Source organism: Leopardus geoffroyi, chromosome E2 (genome assembly GCF_018350155.1).
Source record: "Leopardus geoffroyi isolate Oge1 chromosome E2, O.geoffroyi_Oge1_pat1.0, whole genome shotgun sequence".
Taxonomy (NCBI): Eukaryota; Metazoa; Chordata; class Mammalia; order Carnivora; family Felidae; genus Leopardus; species Leopardus geoffroyi.
Window position 1 is genome coordinate 43,350,011 of NC_059335.1, and position 22,239 is coordinate 43,372,249.

General features: G+C 48.5%; 2 protein-coding genes across 7 annotated transcripts in view; one reads left to right on the plus strand and one right to left on the minus strand.

Annotated features, from left to right (window-relative positions):
- Positions 1 to 8,549, minus strand: part of RANBP10 (RAN binding protein 10) — a 65,090-nt gene extending 56,541 nt beyond the window's left edge. Inside the window, exons 1-2 of one of the 2 annotated variants that reach the window (XM_045443197.1) lie at positions 8,149 to 8,549; positions 7,240 to 7,351 (exon numbers count right to left, since the gene is read on the minus strand). In XM_045443197.1, coding sequence (XP_045299153.1) covers positions 7,240 to 7,351; positions 8,149 to 8,548 — 512 coding nt within the window. In that variant the 5' untranslated portion in view covers position 8,549. The remainder of the gene's footprint in view (positions 1 to 7,239; positions 7,352 to 8,148) is intronic. The other variant, XM_045443198.1, reaches the window with a different exon arrangement.
- TSNAXIP1 (translin associated factor X interacting protein 1) lies at positions 7,092 to 22,227 on the plus strand. Of its 5 annotated transcripts, XM_045443191.1 has the most exons (17): positions 7,092 to 7,200; positions 8,847 to 9,040; positions 11,766 to 11,865; positions 16,191 to 16,303; positions 16,450 to 16,576; positions 17,715 to 17,808; positions 18,570 to 18,766; positions 19,176 to 19,311; positions 19,762 to 19,931; positions 20,012 to 20,171; positions 20,248 to 20,378; positions 20,513 to 20,638; positions 20,770 to 20,922; positions 21,026 to 21,135; positions 21,348 to 21,474; positions 21,591 to 21,697; positions 21,903 to 22,227. In XM_045443191.1, the coding sequence occupies exons 2-17, from the start codon at positions 8,994 to 8,996 to the stop codon at positions 22,141 to 22,143; spliced, it is 2,139 nt and encodes a 712-aa protein (XP_045299147.1). In that variant the 5' UTR covers positions 7,092 to 7,200; positions 8,847 to 8,993; the 3' UTR covers positions 22,144 to 22,227. The 5 variants fall into 5 exon arrangements, with proteins under 5 accessions (XP_045299147.1, XP_045299149.1, XP_045299148.1 ...); XM_045443193.1 differs by lacking the exons at positions 7,092 to 7,200; positions 20,770 to 20,922 and having other exon boundaries at positions 8,565 to 9,040; XM_045443192.1 differs by lacking the exons at positions 7,092 to 7,200; positions 11,766 to 11,865 and having other exon boundaries at positions 8,566 to 9,040.
- The last annotated feature ends 12 nt before the right edge of the window (positions 22,228 to 22,239 follow it).

Consider the following 22,239-nt stretch of genomic DNA (forward strand, 5'->3'; position numbering starts at 1 on the left):
CTTAAAGATAAAATCTTTTTGAACAATTTAGTTTAAATAAATAAATAAATATGTACACTGTGTCAGATGTTGATAGATTCTATGTATTATTTACATTTTGGTTTTTTAAAAAAAGCAAATATAACTACCAACAAACTCCTGGCACAACAGTTGTTATTAAAAGACAGCATTCTAGGCGTGCCTGGGTGGCTCACTTGTTGAGCAGCTGACTCTGGCTCAGGTCATGATCTCTTGGTTCATGAGTTCGAACACCACATCTGGCTCTCTGCTGTCAGTGCATAGTCTGCTTGGATCCTCTGTTCCTCTCTCTGTATGTCCCCTGTTTGCACTCTCTCTCAAAAATAAATAAACATTTAAAAAAAAATAAAAAATAGGGGTGCCTGGGTGGCTCAATAGGTTAAGTGTCCAACCCTTGATTTTGGCTCAGGTCATGATCTCACAGTTTGTGAGTTTGAGCCTCACATCAGGCTCTGTGCTGGCAGCATGGAGCCTTCTTGGGATTCTCTCTCTCTGCTCCTCTTTCTCTGCCCCATTCCTGCTCGCTTGCTCTCTCTCTCTCTCAAAATAAATAAATAAACATTAAAAAATTGAAGATAAAATAAAAATATGATTACACACATACATATATACATATATAAGAGCATTCTAGGGGCACCAGGGTGGCTCAGTCAGTTGTGTCCAGCTCTTGATTTTCGCTTGGGTCATGATCTCCTAGTTCATGGATTCCAGTCCCACATAGGGCTCCGTGCTGACAGTGTGAAGCCTGCTTGGGATTTTCTCCCTGTCCCGTTCTCTCTGTCCCTCCCTCACACTCTCTCTCAAAATAAATAAACAATAAATAAATAAATAAAGCATTCTACCCCAATTTTTATAGCAGCATTATCAACAAGAGCCAAACTATGGAGAGAGCCCAAATGTCCATAGACTGATGAATGGATAAAGATGTGGTATATATACACACAATGGAATATTATTCAGCCACCAAAAAGAATGAAATCTTACCATTTGTAATGATGTGGATTGAACTAGAGTATACTATGCTAATACTATGTACTATGAAATAAGTCAATCAGAGAAAGACAATACCATATGATTTCACTCATGTGGAATTTAAGAAACAAAACAGATGAACATATGGGAAAGGGGAAAAAAAAGAGAGAGAGGGAAACAAACCATAAGAGACTCATAATTATAGAGAACAAACAGGGTTGATGGAGGCAGGTGGATGAGGGATGGGCTACATGGGTGATGGGTATTAAGGAGGGCAACGGTGATGAACACCTGGTGTTGTATGTAAGTGATAATCACTGATTTCTACTACTGAAACCAATATTGCACTGTATGTTAACTAACTAGAATTTAAATAAAAGTTTAAAAATACTAAAAATTTTAAAATTTAAAATTAAAAAATAAGAGAGCATTCTATAAAACAGCCCACGCAAATTACAGATATATGGCTTTGCAAATTGGATTATAACCAGTTCTACTCAGCAAACCATCCCCTCTGCTTCTTTCCTTCCGGTTCAGCTCCACCTCAGCAATGTCTTCCAGAAGAGATGAGCTGAGCCCTTTCACCATCTGGGCACAACTGCCTTTCTCCTCTCTCCACTGGTTCTCATCTTCCAACTGCCTCTACCCCCGGAGCTAGTAGGTTTTGTCTCATGATGAAACTCTGACCAAAAAATAGCAGCTGCCTGGTACGCTGCCCATTAGGAAAACTTCTGGGGCTCTAAGGACGAGCACTGTTATCAGTCAGTAACATTTGTTACCGAAGCTGAGTGAGCAGTTGGGGTATCTGAGCCTTGACACTTGCCATCTCTATAATCTAAGGTAAACTTCCCTGAAATGCCAAGTCATCTCTAAGGTCCAAGAGGTAGAAGAGGAAGAGAACATTAAGAGGGGTGCAAAAGACTTACCCAGCCCCTCCCCACTTCCCTACAATCCAGAGCTGTGCTTTCCAGCCCCTTCATGAGAGAGAGGCTGAGCTCTGTTCTATCACTAAGTTCCCCAGCCTCATTTCTAGCAGTAGAGCCATGACCTCACATTTCAATTACAACAAAACACCAGGATCCTGGAGCTACAAAGATATTTCATGTGGATTTTGAGCAGAATTTCTGGAGAAGCAGAGGAACATTCTTGCATTTAGACATGGGTGTTATTCATCCCTCTCCCAGTGATCAGTCCTTTCTTTCCAATTTGACCCCTGACCACAGAGACCCATTCGGGGACCCTTGATTCTTTCCTAATGGCCCCAGAATAGGATAGCACAACACGCTTGCCATGCAGAGCTGTTGAGTCCATCCTCCTGTGCTCTAGCACAATGAGCTCCTGCTTCTCCTCTAACAGGGAATCTCCCTTGCATGGTGACCCATCTAGGGAAAAGAACAAACATTCCAGAAAACAAAAAACAATGAGGACAGGAACTGGGGAGGAGGGATACGCAGTGAATTTTAGGAATTTCTCTAGAGGCTGATGCTTGACTAAGGAAGTCCCCAGTTATAAAGAAAGAAGCCATACTCCCCACTCTCAGCTCACAACTTGGAGCCTGGGTGACATACAGTGAGCAGGGAGGTCCCAGGGAAGCCCAGATGTGCTCAGTGCAGGAACAAGTCCTACCAGAAAAGTGGACACCATGTGGACTCCAGTCCTCTCACCCTGTACCAGAGCTTCACCTCAGTATGCCCAGCTAGACCTGGGCTTTAACCCCCAACACAGGTAAGCAATACCACACTCCATGACGTTCCAGAACCCAAATACTCCATGTCTCCAGAAACAGTGCAATGTGTTACTGGGGAGAGATGCAACCCAAAGCTCAGCACCTGCCCATGAGGCCACCAGAATTGCAGGGCAGTCAGGAAGAACAGGGCACAACCACCATCTGTACCTGCCTTGGGCAAGGACAGACCCTACTTCTGAGGGCAGGTAGGACAAAGCCTTCCCCAAGTCCACAGATGAACACCTACATCTCAATGGCTCTGTACAATGTACAGAGACTGGAGTGAAGGAACTCAGGGTGAGGGACCAGTCACATGCTGTCTCTAGGTTGGAGGGCCCGATCTCAAGTTGCTCTCTGGACCAGGAACATGGCAGGTGAGATCTTGATTGAGTGAGTGGCTCTCTGAGTCTCCATGGAAAATTATGGACAGTGTTGTCTTTCAGATGGGACTTGGCAAAAACCAAAAAACCAAAGAGTAAGCACATGCAGAGTCTTTCACCCCCAGAAAGCCTCTCTGCCCACCAGTTTTCTACATCCCTCTTCTATATATCTCACCATACAGAAGAAAGACCAGCCAAGAGAGAGAGAAGACATCTGCTTTTGGAAAACCATGCCTGGAGTGTAGGACCTAAAGCTACTGGCCCACACTGGACAGGGCTCTCACCAAGAGGGGCCTGGCTGCACCAGAGCAGCAGTCTCTTCTACTCTATCCACTCTCAAAAGTATGGGCAGATCAAAAGTCCTCAAACACTGCTACTTCCCTCAGAATAAAGCCCATACTCCCTTGCCAAGGCATACAAGGTATTTCCAATCTGGCCCTTGCCTACCTCATGCTCTGTGTTCCTCACAGAGCACTATGCACTATTCCTTCTACCTACAGCATGTTTCTCAACAAAGTGAGAACCTGAAATCTTCTAATTCATCCTTCCAGATTTAGCATCATCACCTCTTCTATGAAGGTTTCCCCAAACTCTCAGGTACAGGAGGAAGCCCAACCTCTGGGCCACTCCTGGGTATAGCGTACACTATAGAATGGACTTTTCTATACCACCCCATGAGGTCATGTGCATAGGCATATCTGCCTCCTCTCTGGATGGGCCTCATGCCTGTGCTCATGGGTCCCAGCCTGGGACTAAGACTAAACAATGGGTGCCTCATTGTGGTGTACAGAATTAATGATGAATGCTTTGCTGCCTGGCCAAAGGAAGTCAGCTGCAAGTTCAAGCAGAGGCAGGCTGACTGTGGCCAGGGCCTGGGCCTGGGCCCCAGCTGCAAAGAAGAGCCCCACCTCAACTCCATCCAGTGCTCCAGCCCAGGCTTACTGTTCTTGGGTAGAGCCACCCATCACATGTCAGAAGACTGCTCCTGCTGGGATGATGTTACAGTCTATTTTGAGGGTCACACTGGAGCATCTGTCAGCCTGGCCAGCCACACCCTCCATGTGTCATCACTAAGAGCCAGGGACACCCACAGGTCCACAAACTCTGCTTAAACAATCATTTCCCCTAGGGATCCTCAGCTTCAGGGCCTTATTGGCTTTCTAACAAGATCAACCCAGATGCCCTTATCTCCTGGCACCATTGGCAGGGCTCTGATGTCTCCTCACCCCACCAGACCCACTCCTGAGGTTCCTAGTATTGGTGACTCAGCAAAATGCAGCTGAAGCCCATCAATTTGTGCCAAGCTCTTAGCTGAAACATAGCCCCTCCTTCTTCAGCTCTTTCTTACATTTAAGGAGTGCCCAGAATGCCTAGCACTCTGACTCCATGCCAGTTACCAACCAGACTCATTGTAGGTCCAACAGGTCTCACCTGCTAAGAAATTCCTGCTCATCCCTCAAAACCAAGCCCACATTCTGCCACCTCTTTCAGAGAACATTTCAGTCCACTCTCTGCTGAGTAGGCCACAAGTGCCCTGAGGACAAAGCTGGCCTGTGCTGGCTTTACCTTTATTCTCTCTATACCCAGCATGGGCCTAGCACATAGTAGGTATGAATAAATACTCCTTGAACTCCCAGAATAAAACTTTATAACTAGACTAGATTAGTATGTTCTTCTACAAAAGGCATCATCAGAACAAAGCCTTTCTAGAAAATGACACCGATAACTGGGTTCAAACACCTTTTACAAATGTACTCAAATCTAGAGAAAAATAGGTTTATAGATTCAGTAAGTCAATCAAGCCCAGTAAAGAGCATGCCACATTTCTCTAGCCCCACTGAGCAGTAAACACTTTGTAGCTCTGTCCCCTAAGAACACTGTGATCCCCTAAGAATCCAACTAGACATTCCTTCACTCTACCCAGGGAATGGATTCAATGGGGAATGTCAGCAACAGCATGGACACCCATGTCTGGGATCAGGCAAGGGCATCTAACAAGTTAGGCTATTCCACTGCACACCCAAAGCAGTGCCACCAATGGCACCAATGTTTGGGTAGGCCGCCAAACATTCTAGGGATCAGGGCTCACTGACAAAACAGGTAAATTATCATCTGCTCCAGCCACTTTCCAGAGATGCTGTGAGGCTTGAACTAGATAATACAGGAAAGCTATACAACCGGTTAACACCCGAGTCATGGACCAAAGCCAGGTAAGAAGCACACCTCCGATATCAACAGGAAACAAAAAACAAGCTGATCACTTTGTCTTGTAACTGCTCTTGGACTCGAAACCACTCCTGGGCCATACCAATATCTGGCTACATCCTAACCATGAAAGGCTTTCAGGGATTCCGTAAAGAAGCCATGAAGAGACATTTACATACTTGCCATCTGACAGTGGTCAATTAACACAGGCCACTAACAGGGGCACCTGGGGGCTCAGTCAGTTAGGCATCCAACTTCAGCTCAGGTCATGGTCTCAAAGTGTGTGAGTTCAGGCCCCACAACAGACTCTGTGCTGACAGCTCAGAGCCTGAAGCCTGCTTCAGATTCTGTGTCTCCCTCTGTCTCTGCCCCTACCCCACTCACACTCAAGATCCATTTAACAACTGAAATTTGAAAAGCCAGTTGAAGGAATCCAGGTCTCTACATGTAAACACTCCCCTTTTGAAAAACTGTTCTTTTCTCTCTAGCTCAGCTGTTATCATGATATAGACTACAGAGAAAACAAGTGATTTTCCTCCCTGCAGGTTTAAGAAATGCCCCTCAATTTCTGGCAATATGAGACTCCTGCCACTGACATTTCAGTCTATACTAAAATTATTTTTGTAGTGTTTGTTTTGTTTTAAGAGATCATTCTCATTCACACTAGTGTTCAAACACATTATAGGTATATATGTGTTTTTATCAGATTATGGAAAGGGAAAATGGAAACTTTAAGACCCTCCAATAGGATGTTTCCTATCAGTAAATCCACTAGATGGGAATAAAAGTGAAAAGACACAACAGCTTGCCATGACCAGAATTTCAGAATCATAGAGTTATGGGGTTAAAGGCAGCTTAGACACTAGCCTAGCTCCCCACAGTATAGACAAGGAGATGGAAGCCCCACCATCTACCCATGACTACACAGCCATCCCAGGAAAGGACGTTACAACTTCACTGAGGAAGCAGGCAAACCTCCAACTATGGCAATCCTCCCCCAGCACAGCCCGTTGGCTGGGCATTTTGCATGCACCATAAGAGGGGCAGTCCCTAAGAGAGAGGAAGTATTCTGAATGCTTAAGAACACACATTCAGGGTTGGCACGAAGGTCACTGGTGTAGTTGGCAAACTTCCCACATCAGATTTAAGGTCTGATGAGGAAAGCCTCTCCAAGACAGCTGAAATCATGTTCTTTTATAAGTTAAACACCTGCTTTGTCACAATCAATGGTAAAAAAAGGTTGACTAGAAGGAAGAAAAAAAGAAAACTGAAAAATCTCCCCTCTGATTTCCTGTGTCTGCTTAGATCACCCTAAAATGGGGAGCCTCCCTAATGCTGACTTTAATGAGGACCTTCCTAAAGCTGGTCCAACTGGTGTTCAAATCCCTGGACTGAGAAACAAGTTTATGAGCAGCAAGGTCACCTGATTCTGACCATGTGCATGATGTTTACCCTGAGATGACAGGCCAGTGACTGCCACAGCTGTGATGAATGCTGTGAAGACTCTACTATCCCTTTGAAGCCTATAAGGGCCTCTACATGACTAAATGCCATAAAAAGGAACCCTGAATACAGCAAGACTGTGAAAGGAGGGAAGTCACAAACGCCATATAGCAGTAGGGGAAATCCTATTCTGGACACTGAATTGTTAATGTAAACTTGTTACTTGTTTCCCTGACCTGTGAGGTATTTCATTACATCATCACTGAAGAGAAGTCCCCTCCTCTACCCCCAATGCTTGCTACCAAGGGCTTCTGCTTACACCAGGCCATGCTCACAGTCAGGAAACAGAGGCAGCCCACTATTCAACCCTCTGCAGCCCAGACCCGTGAGGCTCAGCAGCTCACATCAGTCACAAGTGTCGGCCAGGAGTCATCAAACTCTGACCACAGGAAACAGGTCAGTGCTGGGGGAAAAAGGTGGTAAGAAGGGGCTTACCCATCTCTTCCTTTGCTGACAATCTTCACCTCAAAGTAATAAATGCCACAGGCAGCAGGTATGGGGTGGGTGGCACGCACTGAGGCAGCATCTTTGTGATTTTTGCCATGACCTAATAGGAGAGAGCAAGGAAGAAATTTCAGAAGAAATGTAAATAGAAACCTCATTCTTTACTGCTCCATGGCAACGAAGGGGTGAACCCTTCGTGGCTAGAGGAAGCCCTTACATTGTTCAAGGAACAACTAAACAACAACTGAGCAAACACATAAACCTCCCACCTTTGGCTCACCTCCTCCTGTGAACAGCAGCCCTGCCAGAGACACTGTCTCCCATACAAACTAAACGAGGGTACGGGCAATATGCATACATGTGAGAGATTTCCAAGTGCTGCTGGCGGTCTCTCCAGAATACAGGCAGTCCACCTGGGAGAGGAGGGGAGGTGGAGGAGCTCTGGAAGACCACCCCCCTCAACTTTAGTAGAAAACTCCAAGACCTGTCTGTGATGTCTGGCAGATGAGCAAACCCACAGGCTTCTGTCTAATGGAGGGGATGTGACCACCCCTTTCTTCAGACACTCCAAAAACTAAGCTGTGGTGAAGGGTTCAGCTGGAGTTGGGAGCTATCCCAGGACAAGCAGGAAGGCCCCCAGGGGTGGAAGCTCCAGCCCAGCACTGGGTATGGACACCTGTTGCAGTTCTCTTGACATTAGGTGTCTCAGAGAAGAGCAGTCTAGGCAGTTGACCCTCGGCCTGGTCAGCCTCAACACCCTGGACACCCCACAGGGGCTAAGGCCTAACCCGAAGCACCCAGGCCCGGGAAGGGACGTGATGGGGCAGGGGCGGGCAGCATCGCCGCCCCACAGATGCTCTGGCCTTCCGCCCGACCCCAGCGGGCCAAACAGGCCGATACCTTTGTAGTGGACGCGGAGGTTGCCCTGGGAGAGGCCGATGTAGTTGTACTTGTCCTTGGGGCTCCAGGAGCGCGGCAGCGGCGTCTCGTGCTGGTTGACCGCGGGGTACAGGCGCTGCAGGCGCCGACTCAGCTCCTGCTCCCCTGGGGACGGCAGCCCGCCCCCAGCGCCCCCGCCAGAGGAATCTCCAGCCTGCGGGCTCCCAGCTCCCGGGTCCGCCGTCGCCGCCGCCATCTTGGAGGGAGCTGCTATTGTGTCACTGGGGGCGGGGAGGAGCGGGACAAGATCCTCCCCGCTCAGCCAATGGCCCGCGAGCCTACTGAGGTCGCAGGGAAACCGAGTCCGAGTCCGGCATCTCTCTTTGGACACTGCCACGCCTCGCCACATTTCGGACTCCATATCCCACAATGCAGAGCTCTCCAGAGGCGGGCCAACCCGGGATCGTAAAGAACTTAGGGAGATGTAGTACAAATCTGCTCAGTCATAAGCCTGCCCGGCAGAGACTTCAAGAAACCAAAAACTACAATTCCCGCTGGCAACGTAGCTCCAGGCCCTCAGTTTCCCTCTCTCCCCCACTGTCTCTGTTTATCCCCTCGCCTCAGTTGTGATAGCTAGGGTCAAGTCCGCTGTAGTGATTGACTGAGGGAACCCTGCTCCCGGGTCCGAGTCCACCTTTGCTAACTGGCTTTCCTCCCAGCCTTCGGCCTTGGGGTGAGGGGGCGTGGCATAATCTTGACCCCGCCCCCGCCTCTGGGATGCTGGGGCCTGGTCGCCATAGCGACCGGCTGTACACTACCACAACTTCACAGGCAGTGGATGCTGGCTGTCCGGCTGCCCGAGGGTCATGGCCTCCCCGAAGCCGCGGTGCTCCAGCTTCGCGACCACTTCGAGGTAGGCGCTGGCCAGACTGAGGGCGGAGAGGAGGGTTTGGAGAACTTGCAGAAAGAGAAAAGCTTCTGTCCATTGATTCGGGGCTTCAGCCCCACCGGATCGCTGGGGCAGAAACAGAATGCGGACATTACGTGCTAGCAAAAGAGCTGGCGCACTTTAACATTAGTAAGAGCCAGCCTCTTTATATTGAGCGTATATGATGTGCCAAGTGCTTTATATATAGCATATTTAACTCACAACTCTATGAAGTAGTAATATCTTCTGGATACTTCTATTACAAATAGAAGTCTGGAGAGATCATGTGTTGTACACGTTTCCAAGTGGTGGAGCTAGGATTTGAACCCAGCCATGTGAGACTTCTTAGCTCTTAGCCACAGAGATAAATGGCCTCTTCACCCATTGGTTTATGGCAAAGATGCTTATCGAATTGCTGTCTATTCAGAGGTTGCAGCCTCTGGGCATTGCAAAATTTGGCAAGTTCTATTAGCCAGGAAAGCCACAAAATGTACATAATAAGACAAAATTTGGGGGTAAATGTCTTTCTAGCTTTGGGAACCCAAGAAGTCTCTTAAGTTCTGGGCTTCTGCTTCTGTATCTCAAACGTGGGAATGTTACAGCCCACCTCACAAACATTGCCGGGAAAATTTAGGCAGAATATGCGAAGCTCTCATCACAGTTCTTGCATATACTAAACATTCGGTTGTTTAATGAACGTAGTTTCTCCCTTCTACTCATTTCCAACGCAAAAACTTGATCTCACCTAAACTCTAATCCTTCAGGGTTTGCTACCTCAACAGAGAAAGCCTACAAAAGTCAGGAAATTGTTTGCCAATTTGATTATTTTATCCAGAGTTAGAATGAAACTATAAGAACCAGGCAGCAGGCTTGAGAAAGAGTGTTGTTACCCAGCACAGGAATGATTTAGGAAACTGCAGTCATGTTTGAAAGGGATATGAAATGGATTCAGAAGGAGAGTCCCCATCTATTTTAAGAAGGAAGCATAGGGGGTCACCTGGGTGGCTCAGTTGGTTAAGACACCAACTTCAGCTCGGGTCATGATCTCGCGGTTTGTGAGTTTGAGCCCCGCATGGGGCTCTGTGCCAGCAGCTCGGATTCTGTGTCTCCCTCCCTCTCTCTGTGCCCCTCCCCCACTCAAGCTTTGTCTCTCTCTCTCTCTCTCTCTCTCAAAAATAAACATTAAAAAGAAGAAGGAGGAGGAGGAGGAGGAGGAAGCATAGGGTGCCTGGGGTGGCTCAGTTGCTTCAGCATCTGACTCTGGCTCAGGTCATGATCTTGCAGTTTGTGAGTTCAAGCCCAGCACTGTTCAAGCTGACAGTGCAGAGCCTGCTTCGGATCCTCTGTCCTCCTTTTTCTCTGCCCCTCCCAGGCTTGAACTTTCTCCCCCAAAATAAATAAACTGTAAAAAAAAAAAAAAAGTATCAAAAGGAAGAAAGGAAGGAAGAGAAGAGAAGAAATATAGGGGCAGTCCCCTACTGGCTCAGTCAGTAGAGCATGTGACTATTTTTTTTTAATGTTTATTTATTTTTGAGAGATGGAGAGAGTGCACGAATGCAAAAACCCTTCCTTTTCTATAGCTGCTGTTTATTTGATATGGTTTGTTCATACTTGTCCCATTGAGAGATAAGAGAGGACTAGCGTTTGGGGTGTCACTGCTCTATGGAGTAGGACGAAGGAACCAAGTCCTTAGGTTCCCAACTAGATTCACATTTACTGCTCTCAACTTCTCTGGAATACAGGTAGTCCCAGTCTCACTTTTATAGACAAAGACACTGAGGTTCAGAGAGGTTAAACAGTATGCCCAAGGTCATTGGCTAGCAAAGGGAACAAAGACACAGGTCTGTCTGGCAGCATAAATGACCCCCACCCACTGCCACCACGGATTTCTGGAATTACTTTTCCCTTCTTTTCCCTTTTCTTCACCTGGATCTGCCTTCCCAGGGCAGCCCTCCCTGTTGATCCCCAAATGCCTTCCTAGCTTGAGGAAGGATGGCACTCCCTCCCAAGAGGTCTAGGAGCTAAAGACCTTCTTAGAATCAACTTTTCTCCCATCTTACTGTCATCATTAACATCTGCACAGCTCCTTGCAGTTTACAGGCTGTTTTTGCATATCTCTTTTCCTCGTATTAAACTTCACAACAACTTTATAAGATAGGAAAAGCAAGAATTGTCTCCATTTCCTTATGAACATACTAGGCTGAGAGAGGTCAAATGGCTTGCCTGGGGGTTCCTGTTGGAACCCCAAATGTCAACCCCCAGGCCTTTCAGCCAGTAAGTGCAGGATGGGGACTCACATACCAGCTCTTGGACCTCAGACCTTGTGCTTCTTGTCCTAACACCTGTCTTTGGTATCACACCCCCAGAATGTGCCAGTCACAAACATGAAACTCCTCTGAACACTGAATGAAAGTTTAAGTCCACAGAGTTCTCTGGGCTCATGAAGGGCACTCATGAAGTTATCCTGTCACTGTAGGGATTGATGAGATCCTCAGCATGAGAAGGTTTCCAGGAATGTAGGAAAATGTTTTGGGCCCATGGCCAGGAACTTGTTGGCAACATCTCTGGGAATCTGTAGGCACTGCTGGGAAGACCCAGAGCCTAGCTCTGCAGGGAAAAGAGGCCATGTCCTATTGATCTGGGAAGGTTGGAGGTGCTCTCCCTACTCAGAGCTCTGTCATCTACCACTGTCTTCCCCTTCTCTGTGCAGAACACACATACAGCCTTCAGGAGTGACCGTAGATGACTCCTACCTCACTGAAACCAAGAGCTCCCAGAACCGAAAGTTTTCCCAGAGACAGAAGACGCTGGTTAGTGGCAATGTCTTGCTGGAAACCCAAATGTCAGCTCCCAGACCCTAGCTGCCTCCCTCTCTGCAACCCAAAAGCACCACCCACCTGAAACATGCCCCCCCCCCAGAAGCCAGCAGCTTCTCTCCAGTCAGGGAAGCGTGGCTTACAGTGGCCAAACCCATCAGGCTTTAGGGTAGAGGTGTGCAAACTGGTTGCAACTCATCTGAAAAGCCTTTCCAGACCTCCCCTGGCAGAGAGAGACTCAGCCCCTTCGCGACACCCTTCCCCTGCAGCTCAATGTTCTGGAGTGGACCTCATTTTTTCATTCAGCCTGCCATATGCCAGGCACTGTGCTAGATGCTGGGATGGTCACACCAGATCTACCAAGGTCCTTCAGGGCTGTGACTATATGTTTTTGTTTTGTTTTGTTTTCTGTATGGCCCTGATCGCTGATAGGGTACTTGAGTGTTTGGCATATGTTGAGAGCTCCATAATGTTGTGAGTAAATGTGTGAAGTCAGGAGTAAAAAGATGTTATTACCCCCTTGTGTTGCTGGCTCTGGGTTGGCGGCAAGAGACTCTACTAGCCTCAGGAAACTGCCCTTCCACCATTCCTGTTCTTTTAATTTTTTTTATATAAAAATGAATTCTGTCTTGGGGCACCTGGCTGGCTCAGTCCGTAGAGTGTGAGACTCTTGATCTCTGGGTTTTGAGTTCAAGTCCCATGTTGGGCGTACAACTTTAAAAAAAAATAATGAATGCTGTCTTATTAAGTACTTTTGAACTTTTGTTGATACAATCATAGGGTTGTAATTATTTAATTAGCAAACCGACTTTAAAAAAAAAACACACACACACAGTTTAGCAAACTTATAACTCCAGTTCACAGTGGAGCATTATGGGCTGTGTGGTGGTTTTCTTTGTGTGTGTCTCCTATGGGGAATTTAAGGACACATGGGACCCACACTTTATGAAGCTGGAGATTCCCAACGTGGGGACCCAGACTCCAGAGAGGGAAAGGGAATCAGTGTGGACTCTTCGCAGAGACCAAGCGCAGCCAGGGCCTCGGAAGACCGATAACGGGGCACATGATCCCCCCTCCACCCAGCTGCCATCCTACCATGTACCTGGGCCTAAGCACTTTCTTCCTGCGAGGGCACCACCATTCTTTTTTTTTTTTTAATTTATTTATTTTTTTAATATATGAAATTGTCAAATTGGTTTCCATACAACACCCAGTGCTCATCCCAAAAGAGGGCACCACCATTCTTAACCACCAGAGGGCATTACTCCCTCACGCCGCCCCCTGGCCACGCCCCTTCCCATTTTCACCCTCAGGAGGAAGCAGAGAGGTAGGAGCCCCAATGAAACATTTTGCACCCGTCGGCTGGTGGAGGCCAGCTAGTAATGATAACAACGACCTGGAAGCCGCACTTGCCCCAGAATCAATGTAGGATGACCATGTTTTCTCCCCACACAAACGGCAGACAGAACACAAGTCCTGGCCTTTTGAAAGTCTGAAAAACTTACCAGTTCACTAGGGTTAGATGCTTCTTTGACAAATTCCCAGATGTCTTTCAGAATTACTTGGCACAAAATCACAATTTTGATAAAATTTCAAAAAAATTGTTTTTCTGGCTTGATTTTTAGCAGTTTTAATTCTCTCATTTTTCCAGTTTGCCTATTTATACTTTATTTACTCTCTTTTTTTTTTTTTTAATTTTTTTTTTCAACGTTTATTTATTTTTGGGACAGAGAGAGACAGAGCATGACCAGGGGAGGGGCAGAGAGAGAGGGAGACACAGAATTGGAAACAGGCTCCAGGCTCTGAGCCATCAGCCCAGAGCCTGACGCGGGGCTCGAACTCACGGACCGCGAGATCGTGACCTGGCTGAAGTCGGACGCTTAACCGACTGCGCCACCCAGGCGCCCCTATTTACTCTCTTTTTAACTATTTAAAAATTTTATTCTTGATAGTTCTTCTCAAACTCAAACAAAAAGAAATCTTAAGGCTTTCTTTCTTTTTTTTTTTTTTAATTTTTTTTAATGTTTATTCATTTTTGAGAGATGGAGAGAGACAGAGCATGAGCAGGAGAGGGGCAGAGAGAGAGAGAAGGAGACACAGAATCCAAAGCAGGCTCCAGGCTCTGAGCTGTCAGCACAGAGCCTGATGTGGGCTTGAACTCACAGACCAGGAGATCATGACCTGAGCCCAAGTCAGACACTCAACTGACTGAGCCCCTCCACCACCCCCCCACCCCGGGATCCCAGAAATTTTTTTTTTTTAATTTTTTTTTTTCCAACGTTTATTTATTTTTGGGACAGAGAGAGACAGAGCATGAACGGGGGAGGGGCAGAGAGAGAGGGAGACACAGAAGCGGAAACAGGCTCCAGGCTCTGAGCCATCAGCCCAGAGCCTGACGCGGGGCTCGAACTCACGGACCGCGGACCTGGCTGAAGTCGGACGCTTAACCGACTGCGCCACCCAGGCGCCCCTAGAAATTTTTGAAAAATGTACAATTGTAGAAAAATAAGCATCCAATGGCCTATCATTAGAGAATAATAATTGTTGATAACTTTTTACATTATTTTTTGTTTTTTTTTTCTAGACTTCCATTTTTGCCTAGTTGTGCTTATTCCTTAATTTCAGGCTTTACTTAACCCTTAGAGCTGTAGGGTTAGCATATTTCCACATTAAATCTTTTTGTAAACATTTCATGACTGCTTTTATTTTTTAGACATTTAGGAGTTTTCTAATTTCTGGGTATTTAGGAATTTATTAATTTTTCCACAGTCATAAGTAAGGCTTTGAGGACAGCCCTTCTGCATAAAGCTGCTGCTCCATCTCTGACTCCCTCTACACTGGCCACCCCAGGCCTCAGCCTCAACCAGCCTGCTCTCCTTGGACATTGGCCCCTATTCATTGCTCTTTAAAATTACTTTTTTTTTTCATATTTTTTTTATTAATTTTTTTTTTTTTTGAAGGAGAGACAGACAGAGCATGAGCGGGGGAGGAGCAGAGAGAGAGAGGGAGACACAGAATTTGAAGCAGGCTCCAGGCTCTAAGCTGTCAGCACAGAGCCCGACATGGGGCTCGAACTCACGAACTGTGAGATTGTGACCTGAGCCAAAGTCGGATGCTTAACCGACTGAGCCACCCAGGTGCCCCTAAAATTCTTTTTTTTTTTTTAATTGTTTTTTGATGTTTATTTCTGAGAGAGAGAGAGCACATGAGTAGAAGAGGGGCAGAAAGAGAGGGAGCCACAGAATCTGAAGTAGGCTCCAGGCTCTGAGCTGTCAGCACAGAGCCCAACGCAGGGCTCGAACCCACCAACTGTGAGATCATGACCTGAACCGAAGTCAGACTTTCAACTGACTGAGCCACCCAATCGCCCCTGTAGCTCTTTAAAATTCTTGCTGTTGGGGTGCCTAGGTGGCTCAGTTGGTTGAGTGTCTGATTTTGGCCCAGATCATGATCTTGTGGTTCATGAATTTGAGCCCCGCGTCAGGCTCTGTGCTGAGAGCTCAGAACCTGGAGCTTGCTTCGGATTCTGTATCCCCCTTGCTCTCTCGTCTCTCTCTCTCTCAAAAATAAATGAAAATGTTAAAAAAAATTCTTGCTGTTTCCCTGAGGTGTTAGTGCTACCCAGGCAGTCTGTGTGCCCCACCTTTAAACCTGAGATACACCCCCTCTCCCAGAGTGGCCTCAGTTCCTCTCATATACGTATTCAAGTTTTACTGAATGAACATCACAGATATTATCACCTCCTCCTCCAAGATGTTAGCCTTTTCTGGTCTCCTCCAGTCAGGGTCCATCCCTACCTGGTAATCTGCATTGGCTTTAGTCATTACCTGGTGCTAGAGCCCACATTCTTAATTATGAACCATATTAAGAGATGTTGGGGGGTGCCTGGGTGGCTCAGTCGGTTAAGCATCTGACTTTAGCTCAGGTCATGATCTCACCGCTCGTGAGTTTGAGCCCCACGTTGGGTTCTGTGCTTACAGCTCAGAGTCTAGAGCCTGCTTTGGATTCTGTCTCCATCTATCTCTGCCCCTCCCCTGCCTGCTCGCTCTCGCTCTCTCTCTCAAAAATAAATAAACATTTAAAAAGACAGAGAGAGATGTTAGGGAGGGGTGCCTGGCTGGCTCAGTTGCTATAGCATGTGACTCTTCATCTTGGGGTCATGAGTTCAAGCACCATGTTGGGCATGGAGCCTACTTAAAAAAGAGAGAAAGAGATGTTGGGGGGGGGGGCGGAATTAAGAATAGAAGGAGGATGATGGAGAGGAGCATCAGGAATGGGAGCAATGTTGCCTTGGTAACCTCACCTGTCTCTTCCTGCAGTCCTGTCAGTTCTCCATTGGTGGCCACCTGTCCCCATGGCCCACATACACCAGTGGTCAGACCATTCTGCATAATCGAAAGCCCTGTTCATATGATTACCGGAAACGAGCAGGGTAAGCCAGGGTCAGCACTGTGGTGGATGGGCTGGTACAGACCCAGCATTGGGCCCAGAGACAGCACAGGGGTGTGTGCTGCCCCAGACCAAGGATGCAAGAGCCCCTGGTGTGCCCATCACATCTCATCCCACCATACCCTGCAGTAGTTGGCAGCAGCAGCCCCTGGGCACTACTAAGCCGAGGTACCTGGAGCAGCTAGAGAACTACCTACGCAAGGAGCTTCTCCTGCTGGACCTGAGCACAGATTCTGCCCAGGAGCTGAGGTTGCAGGTCAGAGCCACAGAATAACTGTGGGGAGGGCAGGAGGACAGGTGGGAGGAAACTTTACTCACTAGGACTCAGCATTCAGACTTCAGGAGAGACTATCCTCTCCCTTCTCTTTTGGGTCCCTATTCCTGGTAAGGGAAACAGGTTCTATGACAAAGTCAGCGAGCAGGCAAAGCTGGAACCAAAACTCTCCTGAGGCTTGAGTTTCACACCTGAGTCAGGTGAACTGGATGCTGTCTCCAGTTCCTTCAGCTTTGTGATCCCCAGTGCCTAGTTTGGGTTGTTGGACATCAGGGAATGGAGCCTGAATCCTGGCAATTGGGCAAGCAAGGGTCATATGGTGTTCACCAGCCCAGAGATGACAGACTCAAGCTTGAGGAACTTAGCCCAGACACATAGAGAAACTTAGATGCAGATTAGATTCTGGTACATACTAAGGAGGGAATCACCAAATCCCTGTTCTAACAGGGATGATGACAGGAAATCCCTTACTTCTGACTTAGTCACAGATAGAAACACTTGCTGAGCACCATCTGTGTGCCAGGCCCTGAATGAGGCCTTGTATACAATCTCATAGGCTGAAGGTACCTCATCAACAAGGAAGCAGAAGTTCAGAGAAGGCATACAGCTATGAAGTGGTAGGGCTGGGATATGAACTCAGGACTGATTCTAGAGCCTGTGCTAATTCCAGGACATAATGCTGTGCCCCAAAACTTGTGTCCAAATTGGACAGGAAACCACACCTTTACTTGGAGGTGAGAACACAAAGCTAGAGGCTTCAATGTCCTCCTGTCCTCACAGGTCTGTAAGATGGCAAGGGGATGATGGTGAGAGGCTAACTAAGGCACAGTGCTTGGAGGCTGGCTGCCTGGAGAGCCAAAGTGGGGCTCAGATACAGAAGGGACAGCCCTGACCCAGGTCATCCACTAGCCTTCAGAGATAGCACCAGGAGAACAGCCTCCAGAGAACAGTTGAGAGGGACATAGCTACCCCTCAGCTTCCTGGCAATGAGCGACCCATGTGGTGCCCAGGGGTATTTATTTGAATGTGGGTCACCGGGTAACTTCATGCTACAATATTTCTAAACTTAAGAGAGTGGCAGCTATAGGCCAGGAGGTGACAGGTCCCCTTTTCTTGCCAGCCTTACAGAGAAATCTTTGAGTTCTTCATAGAGGACTTTAAAACGTACAAGCCATTGCTATCTTCCATCAAGAATGCATATGAGGTGATGCTGGGTAAGACTGCAGCCTCTGTGCCTGGGTCCAGTCTGGAAGGCATGGAGAGGATCCAACTCTTACCTTCTGGGGTTATGCAGCCATGTTGGGCAGCTACTAATTAGGCCTTGAAGTCACCAAGCTTTGCCCAGCCTTTTTGCTTACACTGTCCTGTGATAGAGCACCTAACCACCTCCTGTCCTTGGGAAGTATGGTAAGAGAGCAACTTCACTATTGAGAGTGAAGCCCAGGAGTAAGTGAGTACCTTTGGGAAGTAGAGGCTCCCAACCAGGCTTAGGAGGTGCCGGGCATGGTACAACTACAGGACTAAAGGCTATAGAGAGAAAGGGCATAGGGGCGCCTGGGTGGCGCAGTCGGTTAAGCGTCCGACTTCAGCCAGGTCACGATCTCGCGGTCCGTGAGTTCAAGCCCCGCGTCGGGCTCTGGGCTGATGGCTCAGAGCCTGGAGCCTGTTTCCGATTCTGTGTCTCCCTCTCTCTCTGCCCCTCCCCCGTTCATGCTCTGTCTCTCTCTGTCCCAAAAATAAATAAACGTTGAGAGAGAAAGGGCATAGATGAAACTCCAGTTCTCAACTAGACTGTGTCTCTGGTTTAAAAGCCAATGCAGGAAGGCCTTAAGCAGGAGCCATGTTTTGAACAAGGCATGCATAGAGTCCTGGAGTTTGCAAGGGACATAGCCACTCACTGTTACCTTTGATCATTGTCTCCTGGCTGTTTGTTCTCCATGGTCCCAAAGATAGTCTCCCACCTGTCCCTGCTTAGCCCACCAGAGGGAGAAGATCCGGGCTCTGGAGCCCTTGAAGGCCAAACTTGTCACTGTGAATGAGGACTGCAACCAGAGGATCCTGGCCATGCGGGCTGAGGAGAGATATGAAATCTCCATGCTGAAGAAAGAGAAGATGAATTTGCTAAAACTCATTGACAAAAAGAACGAGGAGAAGATCTCATTGCAGAGCGAGGTGAATGGGAGTAGTGTGGTGACCAGCTCCCTGAATTACTGCTACCTCCAGCCCAGGGGTGACCTGAAGCCTTGGGCACTAGGGTGACCCCTAACTCTCTACCCTTCTGCCTGGAATGATATACTGAGCCACCACCTACCTCCAGAGGCCCTACTTCCACATTCTGTCTTCCTCCTTGGCTTAGCACTGGTTCCATGTGGCCCCAAATGATAGCAGTCCTGCTTCTTGGCTCCCAGACTTTCTCCACAGGAGGAAGCATTGGCACTTTGTTGGATTCTCAGGAATGGCCAGCCTCCTTCTTTTACCTTTTCTCTTCCCAGGCCCTGATGTGGCCACCCAGCATCCATCCCATCCCCTTTGATGGCTCGCTAAGTACAGTCCCATGACCACACAGCCACCTTCCCAACAGGTGTCCAAACTGAGGAAGAATTTGGCTGAGGAGTACCTGCACTACCTCAGTGAGCGAGATGCCCGCAAGATCCTCATTGCAGACTTGAATGAGCTGCGGTACCAGCGGGAAGACATGTCACTAGCCCAGTCCCCAGGTAAGCCTGAGGTGGGTTTCTCTCCCCTGAGGAGGCACTAGAGGAGTCTCGCCACTCGTCCCCATTCAACTCTCCTACATCTGTTCATTCCATGCCCATTCACAATGCTGGGGGGTGGGGTGGGGTGGGGTGGGGATATTCTTGCTGCTGCCTGGGTCTGTGGATCTTCTGAGCTGGACTGAGAATCATAGACTCCTTGTTCAAGTAGGAAACAATTGTTGGCCGCTGAGGCAACTGAGACTCCCTGAGAGCAGGACAGGCCTAGTACTTCGTGTCCTGGACTTCTCTGTTTAAGCTCAAAGTTGTAAGATATTAGTGCTGTAGGAAAGACCCAGGGCTTCCCAAGCAGCGAGAGAAGGACCTGGAACAAGCCCTGAGGAACATTCTAACCCTGCCCTGGGCTACAGGCCTTAGAGTCAGGGTGATGCAAGCTGGCTGGTACCCTGACAGGCATCTGGGGCGAGGACCCTGTTAAGTTAACACTGGCTCTGAAGATGACCCGGCAAGACCTGACCCGCACACAGATGGAACTCAACACCATGAAAGCCAACTTTGGAGATGTGGTGCCCAGGAGGGACTTTGAAATGCAGGAGAAGACCAACAAGGATCTGCAGGAGCAGGTGCTGGTGGGCAGGCAGGTCAGGCAGGGTAGGGAAGGGTCATGCAGGTGGGTAGCGAGGATCAATCACCTTGTCCGTAGCTGGACAGCCTGAGAGGTGACTATGAAGAGGTCTGCAAGGAGCACGAGATACTGCTACAGTTGCACATGACCACACTGAAGGAGCGGGACCAATTTTATTCTGAGCTCCAGGAGATCCAGCGCACCTCTACACCACGGCCTGACTGGACCAAGTGTGAAGGTAATGATGGCCATTGGACTCCCAGGGAGTGCTCAACGATGTGGTTTGGACTCCAGCTCCCTCTTCCCACCTGCAGATGTGGTGGCTGGGGGCCCAGATCGCTGGCAAATGCTGGCCGAGGGCAAAAACAGTGACCAGCTGGTGGATGTGCTCTTGGAGGAGATTGGCGAGGGCCTGCTCCGGGAGAAAGACTTCTTTCCTGGTCTGGTAGGGGTCTCTGGGCTTGGGAGGCTTGGGGCCAGAGTCAGAACAGCCAGGCCTTGCTGCTAAGACTTGAGATTCTGGGGAACCATCTTGGGCTCTGCCTGGGCCCACAGATGAGCTGACATTCTACCTTGCAGGGCTATGGGGAAGCCATCCCCTCTTTCCTTCGATTTGATGGCATTGTGGAGAACAAGAAGCCAACCAAGAAGGATGTGGTAAACCTACTCAAAGATGCCTGGAAGGAACGTCTTGTTGAGGAGCAGGTCAGATCTTATGGGCCATTTGGGCCTGGTATGGCCTTGAGAATCCTCCAGGGAATTCCATCAAGGTGTTAGGGGGGAGGGCTAACCCACCATGGGGCAGGGTTACTAAGCAGTTGTCTCCAACCCTGCAGAAAGAGAAATTCCCAGATTTCTTCTTCAATTTCCTGGAGAATCGCTTTGGACCTGGTGATGCCATGGCCTGGGCTTACACCATTTTTGAAAATATCAAGCTCTTCCGTTCTAATAAGGTCATGAGCCAGTTCTATGCACTCTTGATGGGAAAGGTGAGGTTGGACCTGGCCCTCCACCCTTTGTCCCCACCATAGGCCAGGTCTATCCCTATCACTTCAGGAAGCAGCAACTTAGTCAATGCTTCCTTCCCTGTAGAGGAGCGAGAGTGTGTACATCAAGCAGAAGGAGACCGTAGTACAGTTGCTGAAGGAGATGACAAATGCTGACAGTCAGAATGAGGGGCTGATAACCATGGAAAACTTAAGGTGAGAGGCCAGTCCAGCCACCACAAACTCCTGCCCAACATTTCCTCTGGCCAGGCTCCCAGGTGTGCAGGGGAAAGGGGAGCCTGACAGGAAGGGCTCACAGCCCCAACACTTGTTGTCCCTTTTGAGCAGTAGTGGGGCTGGCAGAGTGGTACAGGAAGATAAGTGGGTAGGCCTGAGCCAGGCCTGTTGGCCCTTGTGTCTCCCCATAGCACTGTCCTTAAGAGCACCTTCCCCTTCAAGAGGGAAGAGAGAATCCAGCAGCTGATGGAGGCAGGGGGCTGGCATTCCAACAGTAGCAATGCAGACTTGCTCAACTACCACTCATTGTTTATAGAGGTAGGTATGGGTGTGTGTCGGGGAGTGGGAGTTGTCCAGGAACTTGCCCAGCCCTGCCCTGGCCTCTGCTGGACCCCAACCAATGTGTCCTCACTCTGCCTTACGGACCCTCCCAGGATGAGGAGGGCCAGAGTATGCCCTTTGTGCAAAAGCTGTGGGAACAGTACATGGATGAAAAGGATGAGTACTTACAGGAGCTAAAGCAGGAGCTGGGCCTGGAACTGTGAGTAACTCCTGAGGTCCTCAGGCCTACTTAGCCATAGGCATATCCTGCAGGTTGGGCCACAGGGTGGCATCTCATTGCCTTGGATCTCCCTGTGCACTGAGTTTGTTCCTGGGCACTATATACTGCTCAAGCTCAGCAGAGGACATCTTGGGGTCTGGGGTACAGAAAGGTCAAAGCCTATCTCTCTTTCTTTGTGGGGTAGCCATGATAAAGTAACCCTACCCAAGGTACGTGAAGCCCTGATGAACATTGATCCCGGCCTGGACAAACAGACCCTGAATAGCTATTTGAGCCAGGCCTTCCAGCTCCCCATGACAGAAGTGCCTGAGGAGGGTGAAGAGAAGGAAGAAGGCATTGTGGAACAGCTCCAGATTGCCCTGGAACAGCTTCAGATGATTGACCTCAGGCGCATGGGGCCTCGAGAGCAGGAGCCTGCAAGCTAGGGCTGCTATGGGCAGCCTGAGTGCTCCAGTGCTCTAGTGCTCCTAACCCCTAACTTTCAGTATAAAATTATTTGTCTGAACCTATTCTCCAGGTTG